Below are 24500 nucleotides of genomic sequence, written 5' to 3'. Positions count from 1 at the left end.
ATCCACTTCGTACTCTGAAGCCTCGAGGTGCCGGGGAACAGGGCCCCTGATGATCTATCGCAGGAGCCACTTGGTAGATCAACACATCTGATACTTGATGTTCCAATTCTGCAAAGTATTGCAACATTCAAGAATCACAGGAACATGATATACCGATCCTATAAACTGCACAGAAGGCACCAGATATCCTCACAGATGTCAGTCAGTCCATATCTTTATCTGTTAGTCAGTATCTCACTCGACAAGTTACTAAATCAGACCCGGGAAACGCTAACAGTAACAAACTTTGAGACACCCAGAACACACTGCAAAACCTAGCATCTATAGTGGCCATGGTGTCCTAGATCACAGAGACCCCCACCTCACTTAGACTGTAGAAAGAGTCGATGGCAAAGATAACCCTTTATCCACCTCTATGGCTGGTCTCTGTAGGGCAGCCATTTTTCCATAGATCCCCAGGACACCTGCAGCAGTGTAAAATACCAGCCCTACAGTCCATCACTAAGAAAACGCTTCTCTGTGACTCCTCCAGTGTTTAAAAGCTCCACTGACAGATATAATGGACAGCTGCAGGCACTAAAAGTTGTTTGTGACCGCTAAAGTAGTATTAATTAGCTGACACTGGAGTGCCTGCAACTGTTCGGATAAAAGAAAACGTTTCCCTGTGGTAAGTGTTTTTTTCTTCTGGGTTTGTTAGGGCCAACAGGTCAGAGGCATTACCTATAAGGGCCCAGAGTTGTTCCTGGTCAGGAACAACTCAGAGCCATAGATTGACCTATAGGTGGGGTAGTCTAAGGACAAGCAGCTTAGACGTATCACTTCTAGCCTCCTTGTCCAAGATGGAGGAGCCAATGCCAGGAGGATAATGGCATTGATGTCAACCATCAGGGTTGCGTTCATTCGGCACCAAACAGATGTAAAAGGATTGACACAGAGGGACTACCCAGACTTGTCCAATAAGAAAATGGTTTTCATTTTCCCACTACAAAACGTTTCCCATTGTATGCCCTAATGAACACGATCCAGGTAATCTATCCCCAAGGGGGAGAGGGAGGGCAATAGTTATCCTATGGGAAACTTGCTGATAGCTTCTTTATTGAGGAAGAATGTACTTACTACCATTGTGATATGTGGTTGTCTCACCTAACTATTTTAAGATGAATACACTAACTGTAAGTGGCTCTGGATAAGAGTGTCTTTTTATTTATTTTATTTCACCTTTATTTAACCAGGTAGGACAGTTGAGAATAAGTTCTCATTTACAACTGCGACCTGGCCAAGATAAAGCAAAGCAGTGCGACACAAACACAGAGTTACACATGGAGTAAACAAACGTATAGTCAATAACACAATAGAAAGGTCTATATACAGTGAGTGCAAATGTAGTAAGATTAGGGAGGTAAGGCAATAAATAGGCCATAGTAGCAAAATAATTACAATTTAGCAATTAAACACTGGAGTCATAGATGTGCAAGTAGAGATACTGAGGTGCAAAGGTGCAAGAAAACAATATGGGGATGAGGTAGTTGGGTGGACTATTTACAGATGGCTATGTACAGGTGCAATGATCGATAAGCTGCTCTGACAGCTTACGCTTAAAGTTAGTGAGGGAGATATGAGTGAGGGAGATATGAGTCTCCAGCTTCAGTGATTTTTGCAATTCATTCCAGTCATTGGCAGCAGAGAACTGGGAGGAAAGGTGGCCAAATGAGGAATTGCCTTTGGGGGTGACCAGTGAAATATACCTGCTGGAGCGTGTGCTGCGGATGGGTGCTGCTATGGTGACCAGTGAGCTGAGATAAGGCGGGGCTTTCCCCCAAAAATACTTATAGATGACCTGGAGCCAGTGGGTTTGGCGACAAATATGAAGCGAGGGCCAGCCAACGAGAGCATACAGGTCGCAGTGGTGGGTAGTAATGGTGGGCTTTGGTGACAAAATGGATGGCACTGTGATAGACTGCATACAATTTGCTGAGTAGTGTTGGAGGCTATTTTGTAAATGATGTCGCCGAAGTCAAGGATCGGTAGATTAGTCAGTTTTACGAGGTTGTTTGGCAGCATGAGTGAAGGATGCTTTTTTGCGAAATGGGAAGCCGATTTTAGATTTAATTTTGGATTAGAGATGCTTAATGTGAGTCTGGAAGGAGAGTTTACATTCTAACCAGACACCTAGGTATTTGTAGTTGTCCACACATTGTAAGTCAGAACTGTCCAGAGTAGTGATGCTAGACGGGCGGGCAGGGATCGGTTGAAGAGCATGCATTTAGTTTTACTTGCATTTAAGAGCAGTTGGAGGCCACGGAAGGAGAGTTGCTAAATGACTAACATGTAAATGTATGACCTGTCACCACAGACAGACCACAGATCATTAGAAATGCCACGCATGTCAATATAGACTGACCTATTACACACAAGCTCAGAAAGGCTGGGATCAGGGGAAGGGATGACAGCCACCGAGGTCAACAGTGGCCTTGCACTCTCATCAGAGATGGTGATGAACACACATGCATCGACAGACGCTCGCTCACTCTCTCACACACAGGTGTACATAAATACAACAGCTGTCAATAGAAAGACATTCATGCACTCAACCAAGGAGAGACAATAACAAATGACTTTGGACACTGGACATGACAACAGTTGAAGAGACATATGGTGACAGTCTACGGACAAGAGAGGTCAAGCTCCTGACATACCCAGCAGGACCTGAATGAGAACAAGGACAGAGCTATCAGTAGTCTAATCAAGGGGACTCGGTGATTGGGAACGTTTCTTGTGGACCGCCACTAACACTGTTCTCTGTGAAGACTATCAAAACGCCTATAGGGATGCATAACAAGAAACACCACCAGGGTTGTCTCAGAATAGGAGCGCTGTTCTAGGACTAGTTTAGCCTTTTAGGTCATAATGAATATGATTACAAGGACAGGAGGGGATCTGTTCCTAGATCAGCGCGCTTTCTCTGGATACGGGCCCAGAACCCCAGCTTTGATCTCAGATCCACATGAGCTTCCATCAATTCCACTGATACCTTTTAACCAACCGACTTTATACATGATGAAACAGAACATTTGTCTCGTCCCGAAAGGCATAAATCTAGGCTGTGTCCCTATGGGCCCCGGTGAAAGGTAATGCACTGAATAGGGAACAGGGTGTCATTTGGGACGTAGCTGTATAATGCCAGGAGATGTCACTCAGGGAGGGAAAGACAGATTTATGCAGTTAGAAGCTGACTTTCCCCAACAGGATCCGACTAGCGTCTGTACGTTTGAATGAGAGCAGTAGGATTGAGAGAGTTTACTTCTACACAGGAGAAGAGGTGAGGTAGATTATACAAAGAAATGGGGAGGGAGGGAGGGAGGGAGGGAGAGCGAGAGAGTCTTTCTGACGCTCAACAACAAATCAGTAATAAACAGAGCCCATCAGAAGAGGTTGTTATTTGGCTTGGAAAGAGAAGAAGAGGGGAGAAGGAGAAGAGGAGGGAAGCAGGATATTGCTCTATACAATCTGCTCTCCACCTCTCCCTAGTCTTTTCATGCTCTCATCCTTCCTTTCCCTCAATGCCTTTTAAGAGGACGTACGCACCCACCGCTGTTGGTTGGCCTCCAATGGGGACATTTCCTTGACCCATTATGGTTGTCATGGGAATATTGGTTGTTAAGGGAATTATCAACTCCTCTCGCTCAAGTTGGAGACATGTAAGGGTAACTGCTAATGTTGATAGTATTCGGTGCACTGAGTGCAGACCTGGGTTGAACATTTTAAATTTGTTGTTTTCTTTGAAATATTTTAGGTGCGCTTGATTTAGCTTACCTAAAAGGACTGTTTTATTGGTTCCATTATACCAGACAAACTAAAGCCAATGCTTCTAAAGTATTTCAAATAAAACATGCTATTTCTATCCTGGTTTGCACTGAACAAATACCAGTTAGACCAAGCCAAATTGATCAAATTCGGCAAGACGGTATAGTTTCTCTCTGCTGTAATGAGTTGCCATGGGATTTACTGCTGTTGATGAGATACTGTAGGATTCCATTTCCCCACCAGTATCTTTGGGGAGTCAACAACAGTGACACCGTCTTCCACTCCTCCTCACACATATTATTCTCAGCAATGTGATATATAAATATCCAAAGCGCAATCTGGAGAATAACTAAAGTGACGTGACTATGTTTCAACTCTCAGACAATGATGGATGAGAACAATCACAATGTGAGGAGAACAGTGAGTGAGTGTGTGTGTGTGTGTGTGTGTGTAGCACATTGATAGGTTGAAACGTTGATTGCTTGTATCTGTTGGTAACAGAGTTGATGAGCCTGACTGGAGCGTCTGACAGTCTAATACATATTGTTCACATCTGGACCAACTCCGAGTCTGTCCATAAAGTGATTGATTGACGTGCTCTGGTGAGACAACAGACTAACTGAACTCTGAGTGAGTGAGTGAGTGAGTGAGTGAGTGAGTGAGTGAGTGAGTGAGTGAGCCTCAGATGCATACACAATGACTTCGCTTCCTCCAATTTCTCTCATTGGAATATTGCACTTTCGCTTGCACATGCTGACTAATAAATCACGTGGAAATTGGAGACGCATCATAAAGTGCCTAGAATCAGGTCAAATCTGGACACATTATGCATCAAGCATTCTTCATAATAACAAGGGCTTGAAACCAGAAACCAGTTCTAACCTCGCTGCAAAAACATTGCCCAGCAACCACAGTTGAGACTAAATATGGAGTAGAAGAGTCCACCCCCTCACTCCCTCACTCTTAATTATATGAACGACAATCATTGAAATGTTGTCTTTCCTATTGAAAATGTGCCAGGCAGCTGCAGCCACTGCCTCTCTTTCCCGTCAATAACAGATTTGTGTATGTTCCTCTTATTAATGGAGTATGCAGATTATATAAGAAATTAATGAATAAAATAAATAAAAACAATGAATTGACTGCATCAATCAGTATTCCTCTCTTATGTAACCAAACCAAACCCCTCCTGGGAGCGTATGCCTGTTCCTAAACCAATAGGAAATAGGAGCTGAAACAAAGCTTACATAACCACAACAAAAATCTACCAACATTTTAATGCATGTTGGACATTAATCAACATTCTGCTCTTAAAGAGGCAGAACACATTAGGAACACCTTCCTAATATTGAGGTGCACCATCCTGGACATGAACCCAGCCCTGACACTGGAGAGGCAACAGTTACATAATGGAGGGATAAAGGGAGAGTCAGGGAGGTAGGAAAGAGAAAAGGGAAATATAGAATGGGGAAAGGATGATACAGAGAGAGAGAGAGAGTTGTTGATACCCACATAGCTGAACAACTAGTTCAATATACATCTGCGTGATCAACTAAAACCCCCAGTGTCTACAGCTACACCTTGATGAGACATGTTATCCCTGTCCAGAAACAACCCGAGCTATGAGGAAGAACATAGTTCCACCCAATGAACAAATGAAGTCAGGAGACAGCACAGGAGTTGAATAATAACAGCATTTATTATTCATAATAATGGAAAAACAATTGATTTTGGTGTCAGTTCCACCACCTATAAAACATTCCACCTCAGTCTGCCCTATACAGCATGCTTACATCTACCTTTCAAGTGTTTTGACAAGTGGTGGGCAATCTTACCCTGCAGGGTCCAGTGTGGGTCCAGACCATGAAGCGTATCCATCACCAATCATCTAATTGCTGACAACTATTTGCTGCTCTCATATTCACAAACATGTAAGATACGGTTTAGGCCAATAGAGTCAATGATCAACTCGGGCTTTTCTTTTTTAAAGCAGCAGCAGCAGCAGAGTATAGTCCCTCCTATTAGAAGCATTGAAGCAGCCCACCTAACGGGTTCAGCTGAAAACATAAGGCCATTACTCTGCAGGAAGTTGTCAGGGTTCAAGTTGTGTGTCAAGTCAAAGGCAACAAAGGAGGTAAAGATCAGCTGGGTTAAACCAGCCATGATGAACAATAGTCCAATGAAGTTAATCACTTCGGCTTCAGACGGATTCCTCTTGATGCAGTTAGTGCACTTTGATCTGTAGAGGAAGAATATCAGCCCGAGCATAAAGGAGAAGGAGGAGAAGGATAAAATCAGTTTCCATCTGTACTGCAGAAGGTCTAACATTCCTAAAGCACATGCCCAGGTCACCATGGAGATTATCCATCCTATGACCCCCGTGGTGATGGCCGCGACCTCTGTTCCACTTGTATACAGAGTTCTGCTAAGTATGGCCCCTCCAATCAGGAGAAAGGCTGCAGCCCCCAGCCGAAGTAGAGCGCTCCCCCCAGTTCCCTCTTCTCTCCGGTCAACTCATTGGAGGAGTCGCTGAGGATTGCCCTCGCCTTCCAGGAGACAGGAATGAGGATGAGAAATCCGGCCAGGATGAAGAATATCCCTGTTATAATGATCAACTTGGATATCTTGCCCTTAATGTAGTTGGTGGTCTTGTGCCCAACCATGGAGACCATGACTCCCAGAAACCCCAGGATAATAGCCATGATGGTCATGGCTCTGGTGGCCTGCAGGTTGGAGCTCCATGCGGAGCTTGGCATGGAGTCGTAGACCTCACACTGAATGTGGCTTGTGCTCCTCTTCACACAGCTCATCCACAGGCCGTCCCAGACCACCTCCGTGGTGACCAAGTTAGCTGCTGTGAAGGTTGTCTCCATCCAAGTGGGGAGTGCACACACTACAATGGTGGTGATTAATCCTATGACTCCCAGGATGATGCCCACAATCTCCACGCCCATCGACATACTGGGTCCCTGGGTACATTTCTCTACACCTGCCCGTCCTGGAGGAATAAGGATGTGACTCAACAAAGACATTTCAAAACCGCAGAGATGTTGAACTTCCAGAGATCCTGGAGCTATGACAACTGAAGTCTTTACAAAGTTCTAGAACAGCAGAATATTTCACTCTGAAGTTTGTTGCTGAGGTCTTCTGTAAGATAAGACAACTGAGACACTCAGTAGACCTCTATATAACCGCTCAATACTGTGATGTCGTCATGGAAACATAACCTATCACTACAGATTTGGGTCAGTATGTAGTTGTGGTTGAACTAGTGCAATGTACCGCTGTATCTTCCTGGTCTATTTAAAAGTTACTGTTACATTGGAAAGTATTTCCACCAGTATGTTTTACCAAAATGTCAGATTAGTGTCTGTGTGTGTGCATGCATGCGTGCATGTTTGTTTGTCTGCGTGTGACTGTGAGGGGTTTTTATGATACAAAAGGAGACATAGCTTTTTCAGGGAGGGATATCTGATACATAATGCAAATTGCTACGAATGCCATTGAACTGTGAGATGAAGAAAGCATCAGAAGTCCATTTCACCAGGTCTCTGGGAGCTCAACTGAAAACATTTCAATAGCAGAGGTCTAAAGTCATTTACGCCCACAAACACACACTATGGGACCAGACACACACCTCCCATTCAGAGCCGCTGACCATGGACTGCTAACGGGAGGCTGAGAAATCATTTACGGGGTCTGTCATGATCCAGGTACTCCAGAGGCCAGAGCAATCAAGCACAGAGCAATCTCCTGGTCTGTGTCCGACATGGCACCCGATACCCTACATAGAGCACTACCCTACATAGGGCTCTGGTTAAAGGTAGTGCTCTATGGGCAAAAGCTGTGTACTGTGTAGGGAATAGGGTGGCATTTGGGACGCAACCCAGCCCTTTCAGCCAATCGCAGCAAGGTAAACAGTTCTATGCCTGCTATATCTAGGTTCATCCAGTATGAGAATCAACAAAAGCCACAACTGTGACCATTTTATGAGAAATAGTGAAACATAGAAATATAATTACTTGAATATCAGTTATATTCATTGAATTTATTTGGTGTGAATCGTAAAGGTTTTACACGCTGGATGAATCTAGTTGATGATCCCTGCTGTAGAGGAACTGTTGTACTGTAACAAGAGGCCATGCAGAGGGGAGCCAGGGAGAACCTTGAGGGTAATAATGACAAAGGATTTGAAATATAATGGCAATGAAATACATTTGATTTAATAGGATTGAATGGGAAGGTTTTATGGTGTGAATCACAAAGCTTTTACAAGCTGGATGAGATCCAGTAGAGGAACGGTTGACCAAGAGTCCATGCAGAGGAGAGCCAGGGTGAACCTTGAGGGTGAAAACGTAATCACGAGGGTCTCACAGCGCAGCAACACAATTAAATAACCAATGACATGAGCAGACCAGGCAGTAAGCCTTTATGTTATGAGTTCAGAGCCGCTGTGGCTAGTCAGATAATGCTACAGCATGTGTGTGACCCCTCTAAAGGAAAGGCTTTAAGGGCTATAGCTTGCACTCGCTTTGAGTCTATAGGGTCCACAGTTAAGCCTACTGAAAAGAGATGAACAAAAGCAGTGCAGTAGCATTACATCAAGAAGCATTACAGAAATAGAATGAAGGAGAAACCCACCAGGAACAACACACACGTGCACGCACAAATGCAGGCACACATACACACCAACAGATACACACCACAGGAGGTTGGTGGCACCTCAATTGGGGAGGACAGGCTCGTGGTAATGGCTGGAACAGTATAGGTGGAATAGTATCAAATACTTCAAACATATCGCTTCATTCCAGCCATTATCATCAGCCGTCCTCCCCTCAGCAGCCTCCACTGACACACACACAAACAACCCCCCCCCCAGACTCATTGGAAATTAAATTCCAGAACCCAGACTCATTCCTAGATGTATTTCTCTCTGCCCATGGGGGGCCGTGGATTTGGCACAGGAGAGGAGATGCCAATCAGCAGGGGACGGTTCCTAAATGAAAGCATGTCAAACTAATTTAAGAATCGATAGTTCTTCCAGAGAGAGACTGGTATCCACAGAGGAAACACTTCCAGCCGCAGGGCTTAAAGACACAGGAAAAGCTCTGTTCTGGAAAAAATCTACTAAAAAGTTCAGCCAGGAATGGACCCATTTTATATACAAATATGAGGTATGAAGGACATTGGTTGAATGTTACCCTTTTTATAGAAACATGTGTGTCCATGTATTATCCATCCCCACTCACCCTGAAGTCGATGCCCACAGTAGAGATGAAGCTTCCTGCCAGGAAGGCTCCGTCTTTGAAGCGCACCAGCAGACAGGTCTTCCCCACCCCGGAGTCTCCCACCAGCATCACCTACAGCACAGCAAGAGGGACAAACTGAATGAAAGGGGTTTTAACACACATCCCACAAAGGAAGGTAAACAGTAAGTGAACATTCCCTTTGTCTCAATGTAACAAGGACAAACTGAACATGACAGGTTCCAGCACACTTCCCCAGAGAGACAAAACAGTTCAATAGTCTTTCAGCACAACCCCCAATCTCCTCCCTCATAACGTCCCTGGTCACAACATATTGGTGTGTTCCAGCCGCGTTGTTCCAGCCGCGTTGTTCCAGCCGCGTTGTTCCAGCAGCGTTGTTCCAGTCAAGTTTACAGACGCGTTGTTCCAGCAGCGTTGTTCCAGTCAAGTTTACAGACGCGTTGTTCCAGCCGCGTTGTTCCAGCCGCGTTGTTCCAGCAGCGTTGTTCCAGTCAAGTTTACAGACGCGTTGTTCCAGCAGCGTTGTTCCAGTCAAGTTTACAGACGCGTTGTTCCAGCCGCGTTGTTCCAGCCGAGTTTTTACAGACGCGTTGTTCCAGCCGAGTTTTTACAGACGCGTTGTTCCAGCCGAGTTTTTACAGACGCGTTGTTCCAGCCGAGTTTTTACAGCCACGTTGTTCCAGCCAAGTTTTTACAGACGCGTTTTTACAGACGCGTTTTTACAGACGTGTTGTTCCAGCCGAGTTGTTCCAGTCGAGTTTTTACAGACGCGTTGTTCCAGCCACGTTGTTCCAGCCACGTTGTTCCAGATGAGTTTTTACAGACGCGTTGTTCTAGCCGCGTTGTTCCAGCCGCGTTGTTCCAGCCGAGTTGTTCCAGCCGAGTTGTTCCAGCCATACTCCAGATTAAGAATCACTATGTTCACTACAGGAGATATCAGACCTCTAGCCAACCATTATAACTCCATTCACTTATGTGACTTTGGGTCAGTCTCTTAACACAGGTAAACATCAGGAACACAAGTGGCCATAAGGAAGTCACCTAGACATTATTGCACATCTGGTCATTTGTTTTGTTCAGCATTATTATCAGATTCTCATTAAACCTTATGATAAATGGATTCAAGCGGTCTCAACATGTTGGTGTTTGGCCAGTAGAGATGAGTGTGACTGGGCATCTGGAAATTAGGTTCTGATCTTCATTTTGGTCAGATAGCAATACTGAATTATGTGCCTGTGCGTGAGTGTCCTGCTGCACACATTCCCCTCTTTCTGGGGCCTAATGACATTATAGAGTTGATATGTTTAGTGTAATCAGTAGAGATCCAGCCAGGTCAGGTCAGGTTGATAAAATCTCAGTGGCATAGTCATTCCTCTAATCTTCTCTCCTGTTCCCACATCCTCTCTTATCCTTATCTACCCCTCTTCTCTCTTCCCCTCTCATCTCCTCCTCTGTTCTTACATCCTCTCTTATCCTTATCTACCCCTCTTCTCTCTTCCCCTCTCATCTCCTCCTCTGTTCTTTCATCCTCTCCTGTCTTTTACTCTCTGTCTCCCTCTTAAAACAGCAGTATTTTAAACAGACCCAGGCAGAGTGAACAGAGCAGGAAGTGAAGTACCCTGTTTTTCCTCTGTTAATCTTCTCCCAGACTATGCGCTGCTCTACAGAGTGTACGGTGAGTGACATATGGCAGCTGCCTCAGCACAGATCAGCTGTAATAAACCAGGCTCTCGCAAGCCGCCAGCCCCCGCACACAGCGGATCCAGTGGCGCACCGCAAATCAAACCCTTTTGTAGGGTGCAGGCTACATCTCATTCCTGGCCCAGTAAACTGACTGGAAAACGCTGTGGTTTCGCTCTCAGTGTCTATGAGCAGAGTTTCCCTCAGCACACAGCAAACTCAACTTCTCTCTGATGTTTGAGTCAGTGACTCGAAGGAAGAACATTGGTGTTAGGAGTTTTTCCCCACACTGGTTTTAGCCGTTGTTTCAACTGATATTTCACCCAAAAACTGAACACATCTTCATCATAGAGCACTTTCAGTACAGATCAAAAACTATCTTGTGACATGCACATTGTTTTGGGAATGTATTAACAGTGGAATAATGAACTAATTATCTACATATAGTTTAAGTGAAGTGATCCTTTAAGGCTCTTGTTTTTGGGCTTGAATGATGAAATTAACAGCCTCCAGTTGGCATAATGCTTGTGAGCTCAACTGAGGTGAGCAATGTATGAAATGCTACAAATGAGCTCCACTGTGCGAGTATTTCTGGGTATTAGTCTCAAGGGTGCCAAATTGAATGACATTTTGTAAATCTGCAACTCTCTCCAGGGGTTGGGTTGTTGCTCTAGGCCTATCCTTTTCAAGAGCTGACACATTTCTAACTGACTAAAACAAAGAAGTGTTGTGTGGTTGCGAGGCCGGTTGGACATTCCTGCAGTCTACATGCTCCCTCAAAACTGAACAAAAATATTAAAACGCAACAATTTCAATGATTTTAATGAGTTACAGTTCATATAAGGAAATCAGTCAGTTGAAATACATTTCATTAGGCCCTAATCGGATGGGGCCACAGTGTCCTCTGACCCCTCCTGGCTCAGTCTCCAGTATTTATGCTGCAGCAGTTTGTGTGTCGGGGGGCTAGGGTCAGTTTGTTATATCTGGAGTACTTCTCCTGTCTCATCCGGTGTCCTGTGTGAATTTAAGTATGCTCTCTCTAATTCTCTCTTTCTCTCTCGGAGGACCTGAGCCCTAGGACCATGCCTCAGGACTACCTGGCATGATGACTCCTTGCTGTCCCCAGTCCACCTGGCCATGCTGCTGCTCCAGTTTCAACTGTTTTGCCTGCGGCTATGGAATCCTGACCCGTTTACCGGACGTGCTACCTGTCCCAGACTTACTGTTTTCAACTCTCTAGAGACAGCATGAGTGGTAGAGATACTCTTAATGATCGGCTATGAAAAGCCAACTGACATTTACTCCTGAGGTGCTGACTTGCTGCACCCTCGACAACTACTGTGATTATTATTATTTGACCATGCTGGTCATTTATGAACATTTGAACATCTTGGCCAATGTCTGTTATAATCTCCACCCGGCACAGCCAGAAGAGGACATGTGTAGCCCATCAACCTGCCATGTGTAGCCCATCAACCTGCCATGTGTAGCCCAACAACCTGCCATGTGTAGCCCATCAACCTGCCATGTGTAGCCCATCAACCTGTCATGTGTAGCCCATCAACCTGTCATGTGTAGCCCATCAACCTGTCATGTGTAGCCCATCAACCTGTCATGTGTAGCCCATCAACCTGCCATGTGTAGCCCATCAACCTGTCATGTGTAGCCCATCAACCTGTCATGTGTAGCCCATCAACCTGCCATGTGTAGCCCATCAACCTGCCATGTGTAGCCCAACAACCTGTCATGTGTAGCCCAACAACCTGTCATGTGTAGCCCATCAACCTGCCATGTGTAGTCCAACAACCTGCCATGTGTAGCCCAACAACCTGCCATGTGTAGCCCAACAACCTGTCATGTGTAGCCCATCAACCTGTCATGTGTAGCCCATCAACCTGTCATGTGTAGCCCATCAACCTGTCATGTGTAGCCCATCAACCTGTCATGTGTAGCCCAACAACCTGTCATGTGTAGCCCAACAACCTGTCATGTGTAGCCCAACAACCTGTCATGTGTAGCCCAACAACCTGTCATGTGTAGCCCAACAACCTGTCATGTGTAGCCCAACAACCTGTCATGTGTAGCCCAACAACCTGTCATGTGTAGCCCAACAACCTGCCATGTGTAGCCCAACAACCTGTCATGTGTAGCCCAACAACCTGCCATGTGTAGCCCATCAACCTGTCATGTGTAGCCCAACAACCTGTCATGTGTAGCCCAACAACCTGTCATGTGTAGCCCAACAACCTGCCATGTGTAGCCCAACAACCTGTCATGTGTAGCCCAACAACCTGCCATGTGTAGCCCAACAACCTGTCATGTGTAGCCCATCAACCTGCCATGTGTAGCCCAACAACCTGCCATGTGTAGCCCAACAACCTGTCATGTGTAGCCCATCAACCTGCCATGTGTAGCCCATCAACCTGTCATGTGTAGCCCAACAACCTGCCATGTGTAGCCCAACAACCTGTCATGTGTAGCCCATCAACCTGCCATGTGTAGTCCAACAACCTGCCATGTGTAGCCCAACAACCTGCCATGTGTAGCCCAACAACCTGTCATGTGTAGCCCATCAACCTGCCATGTGTAGTCCAACAACCTGCCATGTGTAGCCCAACAACCTGTCATGTGTAGCCCAACAACCTGCCATGTGTAGCCCATCAACCTGCCATGTGTAGTCCAACAACCTGCCATGTGTAGCCCAACAACCTGCCATGTGTAGCCCAACAACCTGTCATGTGTAGCCCATCAACCTGTCATGTGTAGCCCATCAACCTGTCATGTGTAGCCCATCAACCTGTCATGTGTAGTCCATCAACCTGTCATGTGTAGCCCAACAACCTGTCATGTGTAGCCCATCAACCTGTCATGTGTAGCCCAACAACCTGTCATGTGTAGCCCATCAACCTGCCATGTGTAGTCCAACAACCTGCCATGTGTAGCCCATCAACCTGTCATGTGTAGCCCAACAACCTGCCATGTGTAGCCCAACAACCTGCCATGTGTAGCCCATCAACCTGTCATGTGTAGCCCATCAACCTGCCATGTGTAACCCATCAACCTGTCATGTGTAGCCCAACAACCTGTCATGTGTAGCCCATCAACCTGCCATGTGTAGCCCATCAACCTGTCATGTGTAGCCCATCAACCTGCCATGTGTAGCCCATCAACCTGCCATGTGTAGCCCAACAACCTGTCATGTGTAGCCCATCAACCTGCCATGTGTAGCCCATCAACCTGTCATGTGTAGCCCATCAACCTGTCATGTGTAGCCCAACAACCTGTCATGTGTAGCCCAACAACCTGCCATGTGTAGCCCATCAACCTGTCATGTGTAGCCCATCAACCTGTCATGTGTGCCCATCAACCTGCCATGTGTAGCCCATCAACCTGTCATGTGTAGCCCAACAACCTGTCATGTGTAGCCCATCAACCTGTCATGTGTAGCCCATCAACCTGTCATGTGTAGCCCATCAACCTGTCATGTGTAGCCCATCAACCTGTCATGTGTAGCCCATCAACCTGTCATGTGTGCCCATCAACCTGCCATGTGTAGCCCATCAACCTGTCATGTGTAGCCCATCAACCTGTCATGTGTAGCCCATCAACCTGTCATGTGTAGCCCATCAACCTGTCATGTGTAGCCCAACAACCTGTCATGTGTAGCCCAACAACCTGTCATGTGTAGCCCAACAACCTGTCATGTGTAGCCCATCAACCTGTCATGTGTAGCCCATCAACCTGTCATGTGTAGCCCATCAACCTGTCATGTGTAGCCCATCAACCTGCCATGTGTAGCCCAACAACCTGTCATGTGTAGCCCAACAACCTGTCATGTGTAGCCCATCAACCTGCCATGTGTAGCCCATCAACCTGTCATGTGTAGCCCATCAACCTGCCATGTGTAGCCCATCAACCTGCCATGTGTAGCCCATCAACCTGTCATGTGTAGCCCAACAACCTGTCATGTGTCCTTCTGTGGCTCAGTTGGTAGAGCATGGCGCTTGTAACGCCAGGGTAGTGGGTTCGATTCCCGGGACCACCCATACGTAGAATGTATGCACACATGACTGTAAGTCGCTTTGGATAAAAGCGTCAGCTAAATGGCATATATTATTATTATATATTTAGCCCAACAACCTGTCATGTGTAGCCCAACAACCTGTCATGTGTAGCCCAACAACCTGCCATGTGTAGCCCAACAACCTGTCATGTGTAGCCCAACAACCTGTCATGTGTAGCCCAACAACCTGCCATGTGTAGCCCAACAACCTGTCATGTGTAGCCCAACAACCTGCCATGTGTAGCCCAACAACCTGTCATGTGTAGCCCATCAACCTGCCATGTGTAGCCCAACAACCTGCCATGTGTAGCCCAACAACCTGTCATGTGTAGCCCATCAACCTGCCATGTGTAGCCCATCAACCTGTCATGTGTAGCCCAACAACCTGCCATGTGTAGCCCAACAACCTGTCATGTGTAGCCCATCAACCTGCCATGTGTAGTCTAACAACCTGCCATGTGTAGCCCAACAACCTGCCATGTGTAGCCCAACAACCTGTCATGTGTAGCCCATCAACCTGCCATGTGTAGTCCAACAACCTGCCATGTGTAGCCCAACAACCTGTCATGTGTAGCCCAACAACCTGTCATGTGTAGCCCATCAACCTGCCATGTGTAGTCCAACAACCTGCCATGTGTAGCCCAACAACCTGCCATGTGTAGCCCAACAACCTGTCATGTGTAGCCCATCAACCTGTCATGTGTAGCCCATCAACCTGTCATGTGTAGCCCATCAACCTGTCATGTGTAGTCCATCAACCTGTCATGTGTAGCCCAACAACCTGTCATGTGTAGCCCATCAACCTGTCATGTGTAGCCCAACAACCTGTCATGTGTAGCCCAACAACCTGTCATGTGTAGCCCATCAACCTGCCATGTGTAGTCCAACAACCTGCCATGTGTAGCCCAACAACCTGTCATGTGTAGCCCATCAACCTGCCATGTGTAGTCCAACAACCTGCCATGTGTAGCCCATCAACCTGTCATGTGTAGCCCAACAACCTGCCATGTGTAGCCCAACAACCTGCCATGTGTAGCCCATCAACCTGTCATGTGTAGCCCATCAACCTGCCATGTGTAGCCCATCAACCTGTCATGTGTAGCCCAACAACCTGTCATGTGTAGCCCATCAACCTGCCATGTGTAGCCCATCAACCTGTCATGTGTAGCCCATCAACCTGCCATGTGTAGCCCATCAACCTGCCATGTGTAGCCCAACAACCTGTCATGTGTAGCCCATCAACCTGCCATGTGTAGCCCATCAACCTGTCATGTGTAGCCCATCAACCTGTCATGTGTAGCCCAACAACCTGTCATGTGTAGCCCAACAACCTGCCATGTGTAGCCCATCAACCTGTCATGTGTAGCCCATCAACCTGTCATGTGTGCCCATCAACCTGCCATGTGTAGCCCATCAACCTGTCATGTGTAGCCCAACAACCTGTCATGTGTAGCCCATCAACCTGTCATGTGTGCCCATCAACCCGCCATGTGTAGCCCATCAACCTGTCATGTGTAGCCCATCAACCTGTCATGTGTAGCCCATCAACCTGTCATGTGTGCCCATCAACCTGCCATGTGTAGCCCATCAACCTGTCATGTGTAGCCCATCAACCTGTCATGTGTAGCCCATCAACCTGTCATGTGTAGCCCATCAACCTGTCATGTGTAGCCCAACAACCTGTCATGTGTAGCCCAACAACCTGTCATGTGTAGCCCAACAACCTGTCATGTGTAGCCCATCAACCTGTCATGTGTAGCCCATCAACCTGTCATGTGTAGCCCATCAACCTGTCATGTGTAGCCCATCAACCTGCCATGTGTAGCCCAACAACCTGTCATGTGTAGCCCAACAACCTGTCATGTGTAGCCCATCAACCTGCCATGTGTAGCCCATCAACCTGTCATGTGTAGCCCATCAACCTGCCATGTGTAGCCCATCAACCTGCCATGTGTAGCCCATCAACCTGTCATGTGTAGCCCAACAACCTGTCATGTGTCCTTCTGTGGCTCAGTTGGTAGAGCATGGCGCTTGTAACGCCAGGGTAGTGGGTTCGATTCCCGGGACCACCCATACGTAGAATGTATGCACACATGACTGTAAGTCGCTTTGGATAAAAGCGTCAGCTAAATGGCATATATTATTATTATATATTTAGCCCAACAACCTGTCATGTGTAGCCCATCAACCTGCCATGTGTAGCCCATCAACCTGCCATGTGTAGCCCATCAACCTGTCATGTGTAGCCCATCAACCTGCCATGTGTAGCCCAACAACCTGCCATGTGTAGCCCATCAACCTGTCATGTGTAGCCCATCAACCTGTCATGTGTAGCCCATCAACCTGCCATGTGTAGCCCAACAACCTGCCATGTGTAGCCCATCAACCTGCCATGTGTAGCCCATCAACCTGTCATGTGTAGCCCATCAACCTGTCATGTGTAGCCCATCAACCTGTCATGTGTAGCCCATCAACCTGCCATGTGTAGCCCAACAACCTGCCATGTGTAGCCCATCAACCTGTCATGTGTAGCCCATCAACCTGCCATGTGTAGCCCATCAACCTGCCATGTGTAGCCCATCAACCTGTCATGTGTAGCCCATCAACCTGCCATGTGTAGCCCATCAACCTGTCATGTGTAGCCCATCAACCTGCCATGTGTAGCCCATCAACCTGCCATGTGTAGCCCATCAACCTGTCATGTGTAGCCCATCAACCTGTCATGTGTAGCCCATCAACCTGCCATGTGCAGCCCAACAACCTGCCAAGTGTAGCCCATCAACCTGTCATGTGTAGCCCATCAACCTGCCATGTGTAGCCCAACAACCTGCCATGTTTAGCCCATCAACATATACATGTTGTTGAATAATAATAGCCTAATAAACTAGCAATTTACTGAGATAAAATAATAAAGTCACCTAGTGTTATTGTTTACAAATAATGGCTATCATAGCATAACGCTCAGGTGCATTTACCTTGAATGCGATGTCATAAAACTCGCTGCTGTTGCTGAGTGAGGGTCTGCTCGGATGAACCATACCGTTCGCCTGCACCACGCTCCCCGTCCCTGCGGTGCTCTTCCCAGTTTCCCCCTTCTGGTTTCCGGTGGGGATGCCTGTCTTCGGGCTGCTGTTGGCGTTTTTGCCCTTACCCGCCTTTTTGCGGGACATTGTTTTCACTCCAAACAGTTTATAGTTTTTGAGAAAGTGTGACGTCTGAGAGAGTGGCGCGAAATATTTGAGCGCTCGCGGACGATAAACAAGATTAATTATTGTTTTTTGTTTTAGAAGTTGTGCAGTGGGACTGAAATAAAAAACATCTTCTCCGGTTTCACCTGCACGTTGAAATCATGGCAAGCGCCACTTTTCTCATGTCACAATACAACGAGTGAACGGTTCGAATTGCGTCTTCTCTCTGTGGAGCAGAAACCACACTGCTCGGCTACCTCCCGAAACACAGGTGAACTGCGCTCTTGTCCTTGTTCCGGTCCCTCCTGCTTTTGCATTGCCAATGGTGAGACTGGGATTTCAGAAGCCTTTTTTCCAATAGCCACAGGCAGCCGGCGTTTCAAGCAACGCACTAACAAACTCCACCTTTCGAGCGTGTGCGGTGAGCGAGAAGATAAGCGAAGTTTCGAGCGCTGCTGGACAACATTTTGTAGGAATTCTGAAACACTTTTAAAGGAACACTGCATTTTAACAGCCATTCAGCACCATGGAAAGCGTCCGCTGCCCTTTCAAATAAATCCACAGGCTATCTGGAAAGTGGAGCAATGCTGAGCTGTTTAGACTAAAACAGTATCCATTTCTGAAAACAAACAATTATTATTAATTATCTTTCAAACTCATAGTTTTTCCTGGTATGCGCCCGTTAAGTGGCCAATTGTTGTTATGAGTCAGTAAAGTAGACCTACCAGTTCTTGGGATGACAAGAGTAATACTTTTAAAATGTTCATCAAGAATCAGTCAGTTAACTATGCTCACATGCCCTTATGCCAGTGAGTGAACAATCATTATTGTTCTTGTTGTTCTGGGCTATCGAGGCGCGTTACCACAGCCACAACGTCAAATTGGCTATAGGCCTATCTTAAAAATTGTATTTTTGTATTTTTGGTCTTAATTGAAGGTTCGGGTTAGGTTTAAAATCAGATTTTAAGAAGATACTTTTAGAAATAGGCGAGGTATGGCCATAATTATGACTTTATGGCTGTGGTAACTACCAGCTGGCTGTAGCCTTACAGTTCTTGAATGGAAAGGAACTTGCTTTAACACTGCACATGCGCAGCACGGTGATCTAATCTCGAAGTGATTCAAAGTTCATTAGTCTATGGCTATTCAACATGAATGCATATGTAAATTCACACGTCAACGTGGTACCCATTTGCTGTGCTTCCTATGTTAATAACCAACACAACTTTTTGAATAAGCAGACACACATTTCGCAATTATTTTCTTTACTCAAAAACCAAGATAACGTAATCCACAGAACTAAATTCATCCCGAATAGGAGAATTTAATTAACGTTTACCTGCACACCAGCCATGCTATTTCAACATAAACTGTGTTCAGACTGTATCCTAGACTACCACGCAGAGCCATGGATCCGTTAACCACGTTATATCTGCATGATAACTTAATACAGTTGGAACAATGAAGACTGCACCTGATAAACTATGATTGTATTGTTGATTGGTCATTAGAATCAGTCTATTGAAGTTTTACAGTGATTTGAATGTGATTTTAGTAACGCGCCACCAGAGGGAGCTACAGGCCAGACATTACATTGGGAATTGGAAAGGCAAAAGAAAGAACGTTCAATTAGCATGTTCATGTTCACTGTATTTTAATTTCACATTAATGTGTTTAGTGTTTTTGTTGTTGTTGCTCCAGGCATCACAATGTTAAAACAATGGGAAAGCTAATGGCTAATGGCATATCACAGACACATGAACAGGCTACTGTAGATCTACTGTAGATACTTACTGGATAACTTTTATTTGTATTGCTTTTAAATATTTTAATGAATTTATCTTATTAACACTTTGTTCTAGCTAGCTATTTGTGTAGGTAGCTATCAAGTAAACACAATGTTTACAATCTATACAGGTGATTGAGTGCTTTTTTACCTCCGTTACTTTGTTCTTATATGTTTTCTTTGAATGACTTATCTCAGTTCAAGAAGGTGATCTGTCTGTCTCCACACACACAGACAGACAGACAGATAGGCAGACAGACAGACAGACAGACAGACAGACAGACAGACAGACAGACAGACAGACAGACAGACAGACAGACAGACAGACAGACAGACAGACAGGCAGGCAGGCAGGCAGGCAGGCAGGCAGGCAGGCAGGCAGGCAGACAGACAGACAGACAGACAGACAGACAGACAGACAGACAGACAGACAGACAGACAGACAGACAGTGTCTTTAGACCGTGTTACCCCACAGCACACATAGAAATAAATAAAGTTCATACTCCTTATGGACTCAGGAGACATTTTATTGGTCAAACCAGTGAGTTGACCCTGCTGCCCAACTCAACGGTCTAGTGAGAGGGACGAGAGGGACTGTCTGGACGCACAAGGACAGCTGGCAGCCCAGGCCCACCTCTCCTTGGCCTCGAAACTGCTGTCTGTCAGCATTTTTAGACCTCCACCCTCCCTTGCTCCAACACACCACCCTCTCCCTCCCCCCACCACCACTACCTCAGAGAGGGGGACAGAGCCAGAGGCCTCTCCCTGGGACCACATCCCCCCTCTTGCCCCACTCACCCCCTAAACCCTCATCCCCCACCTCTCCGTCACCCCTCTCTCTCCTCTGACAGCTGATTGGTTCCACTCCAAACGCAGCTGTCTCCACTTGGAACAGCTGGACATTTTAGAGGCAACGGAGGAGAGCAGGAGGAAAGGAGTGATGAGAGAAAAAGGGCGGCCTGGAATTGATCCATGCTCTTAGAGAAATGACCAGCCTTGTCAAGGCTTGTTCAATATGACCTGTGAGTGTACTCCTGAATACAGGCCTTTAATTGCCATGTGTTTCAGCATGCGTGTGCACAACTCCTTAGAGTTATAAGAGACCAGCTTGAGTGTCATGTTTTTATTTCATGTTGATGTTAATGTGATAACTGGGACACAACATTATGTTGTTTGTGCTCAAACACACCACAGATAATACTATCATTACGCCCACAGTTTAACATCACACTAGCCACACCTTGGGCGTGAAGTGCTGCCCATGACAATATCACCACCAACACCCTGAAACATCAGACCTGGGTCCATACAATATTTTATATCATTTAAAATGCATGATCTGTTCTTGATTGAGCTTGACTGGTGCAGAAACCACCCATATGGCACTCCAGGCAGGCTAAAGCAAACGCTAAGAGTGTTTGAAAGATTTAGAATTGTAATTGAACCCAGGTGTTTTTGACAGTAACGAATGCCAGCAGGTCCTTGGTCAGGTGCTTGGGTATTAGAAACGTTGATTTGGAAGTGATGGGGGACATAGGGGCAGTGTGCCATACCCGTTGCTGTGAGGTCAGAACATACTCGGTGTCACAACACACAGCACGTCCATCTACGTCCAGAGAGCCTCAGGCATGTGTAAGTTTACCCAGGGTCAGGTGCCCTGAGCGTGGGTTAAGAGGGGCTGCAGCCGCCCGGGCCAGCCGCTCACCCACCCCACCCAAAGACCTGTCAAGTGCTGGGGGGTGTGAGGGGGAGGGGTAGCATTTTAATCTTCACTCACTTCACTCACTCCCTCAGCTGCCCCTACAGTACCAAGTGGTGCGAGGGCCGAGGGGCAACCTGCCAGTGCACGCCCCTCTCCTACGACTCTCAGTCAGTACCCTGCAGGGTGACCACCACTGGACTGCCGGGCACTCACTCTCTCCCTCCTTCTCGAGCTCATTCTATTCCTTGGGTGTCTTGAAGTGGACAGAGAGAACAAAGATTACCAGAGACAGAGAAAGGGGGAAGGGTGACTTGGGGTTTCAATTAAAACGCTATTACTGTTGGCCTTAGTCTTTTAGCCTGGGTATGTGTTATTGTTGTTTGAACATGTGTTTGGTGAAAGGGGGTGAAAGCTAAATGGTGGAGAAAGGGAGAGAACACCAACAAACAGCAGGGAAAAACACGTAACACAGGACAGATTACATACAGAGTGGTGGTTATGTTACAGGCTTTAATGTTGGGTAAGATAGGCTAACAGATGGATTTAGAGAGAGAGAGAGAGAGAGAGAGAGAGAGAGAGAGAGAGAGAGAGAGAGAGAGAGAGAGAGAGAGAGGAGAGAGAGAGATGGAGAGAGAGAGATGGAGAGAGAGAGAGAGATGGGAGAGAGAGAGATGGGAGAGAGAGAGAGAGAGAGAGATGGAGAAAGAGAGGAGGAGAGAGAGAGAGAGAGAGATGGAGAGAGAGAGAGAGAGGGGAGAGAGGAGAGAGAGAGATGGAGAAAGAGAGAGATGGAGAGAGAGAGAGAGAGATGAGAGAGAGAGATGGAGAGAGAGAGATGGAGAGAGAGAGATGGAGAGAGAGAGAGAGATGGAGAGAGAGAGAGAGAGAGAGAGAGAGAGAGGGGGGGAGAGGGAGAGAGATGGAGAAAGAGAGGGAGAGAGAGAGATGGAGAGAGAGATGAGAGAGAGAGATGGAGAGAGAGAGAGAGGAGAGAGAGAGAGAGAGAGAGAGAGAGAGAGAGAGAGAGAGAGAGAGGGAGGGGGGAAAGGGAGAGAGAGAGAGAGATGGAGAAAGAGAGGGGGAGAGAGAGAGAGGGAGATGGAGAGAGAGAGATGGAGAGAGAGAGAGAGAGAGATGGAGAGAGAGAGGAGAGAGAGAGAGAGAGAGAGAGAGAGAGAGAGAGAGAGAGAGAGAGAGAGAGAGAGAGAGAGAGAGAGAGAGAGAGAGAGAGAGAGAGAGAGAGAGAGAGAGAGAGAGAGAGAGAGATGGAGAGAGAGAGAGAAAGAGAGAGAGAGAGATGGAGAGAGAGAGAGAGAGAGATGGAGACCAAAAGTAGATTAATAATAAGAATAGAAAGACAAGCTTCAAAGCCATGGCAAAGCAGTTTTAACAAACTCTCCATAGGATTGTTTTCCATGCTATTTCTTGACTCATAAAACATTCAACTGTTTTCATGACATCACCTTCACACATACATATATACTGTATGGGACCTTAAAGTAGCACTGTCCTAAGAATAATGACAGCTCAGGAGCCCAGGCAGAGCTCAAGACTGGATCAAAACACAATCAATAAAGCTAGTGGAGTGGAATGGATCGAGTTGATCCATGTACATTTACATTACATTACATTTAAGTCATTTAGCAGACGCTCTTATCCAGAGCGACTTACAAATTGGTGCATTCACCTTATGACATCCAGTGGAACAGCCACTTTACAATAGTGCATCTAAATCTTTTAAGGGGGGTGAGAAGGATTACTTTACCCTATCCTAGGTATTCCTTAAAGAGGTGGGGTTTCAGGTGTCTCCGGAAGGTGGTGATTGACTCCGCTGTCCTGGCGTCGTGAGGGAGTTTGTTCCACCATTGGGGAGCCTGAGCAGCGAACAGTTTTGACTGGGCTGAGCGGGAACTGTACTTCCTCAGTGGTAGGGAGGCGAGCAGGCCAGAGGTGGATGAACGCAGTGCCCTTGTTTGGGTGTAGGGCCTGATCAGAGCCTGGAGGTACTGAGGTGCCGTTCCCCTCACAGCTCCGTAGGCAAGCACCATGGTCTTGTAGCGGATGCGAGCTTCAACTGGAAGCCAGTGGAGAGAGCGGAGGAGCGGGGTGACGTGAGAGAACTTGGGAAGGTTGAACACCAGACGGGCTGCGGCGTTCTGGATGAGTTGTAGGGGTTTAATGGCACAGGCAGGGAGCCCAGCCAACAGCGAGTTGCAGTAATCCAGACGGGAGATGACAAGTGCCTGGATTAGGACCTGCGCCGCTTCCTGTGTGAGGCAGGGTCGTACTCTGCGGATGTTGTAGAGCATGAACCTACAGGAACGGGCCACCGCCTTGATGTTAGTTGAGAACGACAGGGTGTTGTCCAGGATCACGCCAAGGTTCTTAACGCTCTGGGAGGAGGACACAATGGAGTTGTCAACCGTGATGGCAAGATCATGGAACGGGCAGTCCTTCCCCGGGAGGAAGAGCAGCTCCGTCTTGCCGAGGTTCAGCTTGAGGTGGTGATCCGTCATCCACACTGATATGTCTGCCAGACATGCAGAGATGCGATTCGCCACCTGGTCATCAGAAGGGGGAAAGGAGAAGATTAATTGTGTGTCGTCTGCATAGCAATGATAGGAGAGACCATGTGAGGTTATGACAGAGCCAAGTGACTTGGTGTATAGCGAGAATAGGAGAGGGCCTAGAACAGAGCCCTGGGGGACACCAGTGGTGAGAGCGCGTGGTGAGGAGACAGATTCTCGCCACGCCACCTGGTAGGAGCGACCTGTCAGGTAGGACGCAATCCAAGCGTGGGCCGCGCCGGAGATGCCCAACTGTACACTAGCAGGTCTGTAATTCATTTTGACTGGTAGAGCCACGGGTTGTGCTATATGTCAGCATTTTTACTATGTTATTTTCAGCCACTCTATTTGACTGATACACTCCACAGATACCAAGCCAATAACAACATCACACTGGTGTGATATTTAAACTCTTTCCCCTTCTCCAGTGAACAGGTGGTAT

General features: G+C 46.8%; 1 protein-coding gene and 2 long non-coding RNA genes across 3 annotated transcripts in view; all 3 read right to left on the bottom strand.

The window, feature by feature from the left end:
• Nucleotides 1–19821, bottom strand: part of LOC127919716 (ras-related protein Rab-26-like) — a 96617-nt gene extending 76796 nt beyond the window's left edge. The window contains exons 1-2 of the mRNA XM_052503512.1: nucleotides 17790–19821; nucleotides 9054–9164 (exon numbers count right to left, since the gene is read on the bottom strand). Of these exons, the coding sequence (XP_052359472.1) occupies nucleotides 9054–9164; nucleotides 17790–17984 (306 nt within the window). The 5' untranslated portion in view covers nucleotides 17985–19821. The remainder of the gene's footprint in view (nucleotides 1–9053; nucleotides 9165–17789) is intronic.
• LOC127919720 (uncharacterized) lies at nucleotides 12254–15239 on the bottom strand. The gene is made up of 4 exons (XR_008103823.1): nucleotides 15156–15239; nucleotides 13681–13790; nucleotides 12581–12734; nucleotides 12254–12316 (listed from the first exon to the last, which is right to left on the bottom strand). It is a non-coding gene; the product is annotated as an uncharacterized LOC127919720 (long non-coding RNA).
• On the bottom strand, nucleotides 15727–17413 carry LOC127919721 (uncharacterized). Its single transcript, XR_008103824.1, has 3 exons — nucleotides 17378–17413; nucleotides 17070–17113; nucleotides 15727–16189 (listed from the first exon to the last, which is right to left on the bottom strand). It is a non-coding gene; the product is annotated as an uncharacterized LOC127919721 (long non-coding RNA).
• Nucleotides 19822–24500: the final 4679 nt, after the last annotated feature.

This window comes from Oncorhynchus keta, unplaced genomic scaffold (genome assembly GCF_023373465.1).
Source record: "Oncorhynchus keta strain PuntledgeMale-10-30-2019 unplaced genomic scaffold, Oket_V2 Un_contig_17431_pilon_pilon, whole genome shotgun sequence".
Taxonomy (NCBI): domain Eukaryota; kingdom Metazoa; phylum Chordata; class Actinopteri; order Salmoniformes; family Salmonidae; genus Oncorhynchus; species Oncorhynchus keta.
The sequence above is the reverse complement of the archived record's forward strand: the minus strand, read 5'-3'. Positions and strand labels throughout refer to the sequence as shown.